The following is a 2639-nucleotide window of genomic DNA, read 5'->3' as shown; positions in this document are numbered from 1 at the left end:
AACCTGTGTCATGTGAAATGACAGACAATACACCGAGGCCGCTCAAAGAATGATGGGATGTTTCTGACTTTTGATTAAAGGAAGTAAATAAAAGGTAAAATATAAATAAATATATAACATAAAATAAAATGCGCCCGTTCATTTTAACTGCATGGTGAACTCTGTCAGTGAACATGTCCTTTGCATTTTTGCCAACATTTCTTATGTCAACAAACTACTGATGGCAGTTGTGCAAGAGTCTGTGCCGGAGCAGGCAGCGCTGTTGACAGATGCTCAGAGAAGAGCTGTGATTGGTCCGCGGAGGTGGGTGTTTCCGCATTCCGCAAAAAGCTGTCAGCAAGGAGCGCAAGTTGGAGAGAGGGCACTGTCGCGACCGTGAAGAAGCATCCTCGGTCATTCCCAGTGGACCAAAGGAGCAGAGCCAGGGAGCTGCGATGCCTTACGTCCTCGTCAGTACGCAGATCCGACTGGTGTGTATCCTGTGTCGGTAAATGACTCGTGTCGTGCTTTCAGGGAAGGCGCGTTTTAGTTTTTTAGATTCTGGGATTTATTTATCTGTCCGCGCAACATTGCGCACACGCCTAATCAATCATGGCTGCATATTGTAGTTTTGCAGTGGCCTGTAATATTCTGCATGCTGGAAAAAAAACAAACAGTCAAGGCTACAAAGGGAACAAGCAGCGTGTGTGTACGGTTGTGTTTTTTTATTTTTTTTGCCATGGTGCCCTAAATTAAAAACACATGTTGCCCAGTTGTCGGCCTCTTGTTGCGCATGTTCATTCTGTTGTCTGCACGACTCCAACACACACCAACCTAATTCTATAGCCTCTGAGTATTGGATCATCTATTTTTAGTCTGTCCAAGATACTAGAGATTATGATCCGCACCTGCCAGAGAGCTGCTGCAGGTGCAGCCAGAGATAAGCTGCCAGAGCTGACACGCAGCCCCTGTTGTTTTAACAAAAAGCAACAATTTCCTACGTAATGTAAAGCAAACACTGTTCAAGTCATGTGTTTAATTACTGTCTTTCAGGAGAATGGTCCAACAAATGTGGGCGATGAATTTTCAGATCCAGCCATCATGAATTACCTTGGAGCAAGGAAAACAACCATGCTGGGAAATAATTTGTGAGTACAGGAAATGGGAAGGGTCAGTTATTATAGTGGATGACATGACAAACATCAATACTTGTGATTTTAAGGGTTTCTGTGAAACCTTCTCACAAACAGGAAGATTGTAACGGCACTGTTCCAGTGCGGAGCACCACACACATGCAGAATCTGTTTCCATATGTGCTGTAAATGTGCTCACACCATATTTAGGCACTTAAAACTGGTGTCTCTTTCATTCTGGCAGTTTACATGTACATATTGACAACAGACCTGAGATCAGGTCACGTGGAGGTAAACTTGAGTGTGGTTGGGGAAAGGCTGCTGCTGTGCACATTCAGAATAAACCATTCAAGGTGATGTAATACAGATCAGGGAAGTGTTGTCATTGGCAATCTGACTCAAATGCTGCTGGGAAATAAACCAAGGTGTGGAAGGAAGTGAAAAAGCACTAGAACAATTAACAGCATTCTACTTTCCAAGCTGAGTTTACCGAAAGTCAGAGAAATCTCACATCTGTGGAAAGCAGATTTACTTTGTGTTTATGCTCCTTTCAGTTCTGAGTACCATGTGGACGACCCACCTCGCCTGGTGTTGACAAGCTGGAGAAGATTGGCTTCCGCGTGCTGAGCATGACGGGCGTGGGCAGACACTGGTGTGGTGTCTGCACAAGGAGATGGAGTGATTGATCAGAAAGTGACTGTTGACTGTAAAAAATGAAACACCCACAGAAAGGGCGCCTCTAGAAAGGACGGATGAATTGTGCTCAAAGTATTTGTCGCCTGTTATCACGTTTTTTTTGCTTGCAGCGAACAAATTAGCCCTTTGTTAAGTGAAAGTAAGATTATCTCTTATGTGTTGTTTCAGATTAACAGGTAATAGGTCAGACAAACTTTGCTGTTTACTACTGGTGCCCAGGTAGGGAGTGAAGTAGGTTTAGACCTCCTCCAGTTCTTCCTCTTTTCTAAACAAAAACCACCATGCCAGGTAGAGGTTTGTACTTGAAGTACTGTGTAAAGGTGTTTTTCTTATCACATTTTAAATGATGTGGATTATTTGTGTATTTGTTCATAAAAGAAAGTAATTTGCAAATGGCTATTACTCCATTAAACAGATATTAAGCCATCAAACATGAACCCTCAGTGCTCTACGGCAGCTTACAGGCATGTTATGTACGGTACTTCAAGATCAGACATACGGAGAGCAGGAGTCTGACTGAGAGCCAGAAAGCGCTGGGTGGTTGCATTACAGCCCCAGGTCTGCCAGCGCATGTCTGGGGCCAGCCCTGATCACTAACCACAAACCAGAAACATTGCCAGCCAGCTCACAGCCAAACTCTTACCAGGCCTGCTGCCTCACACACGACTTTCACCTCTGCTCTAAAGATCAACTGGAGGTGCTGGTGTTTCCCACTTCAGTGACCACGGAGCTCCCCAGATACGGACATGATGGCTTCTATGTGAGGAAAATGGCAAGACAAAGATACTGAAGATTCCAAGGGTCTGCTGTAATTGTTGACATGACAACAGC

At 44.3% G+C, this 2639-nt stretch overlaps 1 protein-coding gene across 1 annotated transcript; it reads left to right on the top strand.

Annotated features, from left to right (window-relative positions):
- The first annotated feature begins 304 nt into the window (after nucleotides 1–304).
- Nucleotides 305–2239, top strand: gchfr (GTP cyclohydrolase I feedback regulator). Its single transcript, XM_028395067.1, is given in 5 exon segments — nucleotides 305–470; nucleotides 1033–1127; nucleotides 1667–1701; nucleotides 1704–1748; nucleotides 1751–2239. Coding segments are annotated over 5 exon segments (255 nt in total). The 5' UTR covers nucleotides 305–434; the 3' UTR covers nucleotides 1795–2239.
- Nucleotides 2240–2639: the final 400 nt, after the last annotated feature.

The sequence above is a fragment of the Parambassis ranga genome, chromosome 22 (assembly GCF_900634625.1).
Source record: "Parambassis ranga chromosome 22, fParRan2.1, whole genome shotgun sequence".
Classification (NCBI taxonomy): domain Eukaryota; kingdom Metazoa; phylum Chordata; class Actinopteri; family Ambassidae; genus Parambassis; species Parambassis ranga.
This window is presented reverse-complemented; position numbering and strand designations above follow the sequence as displayed.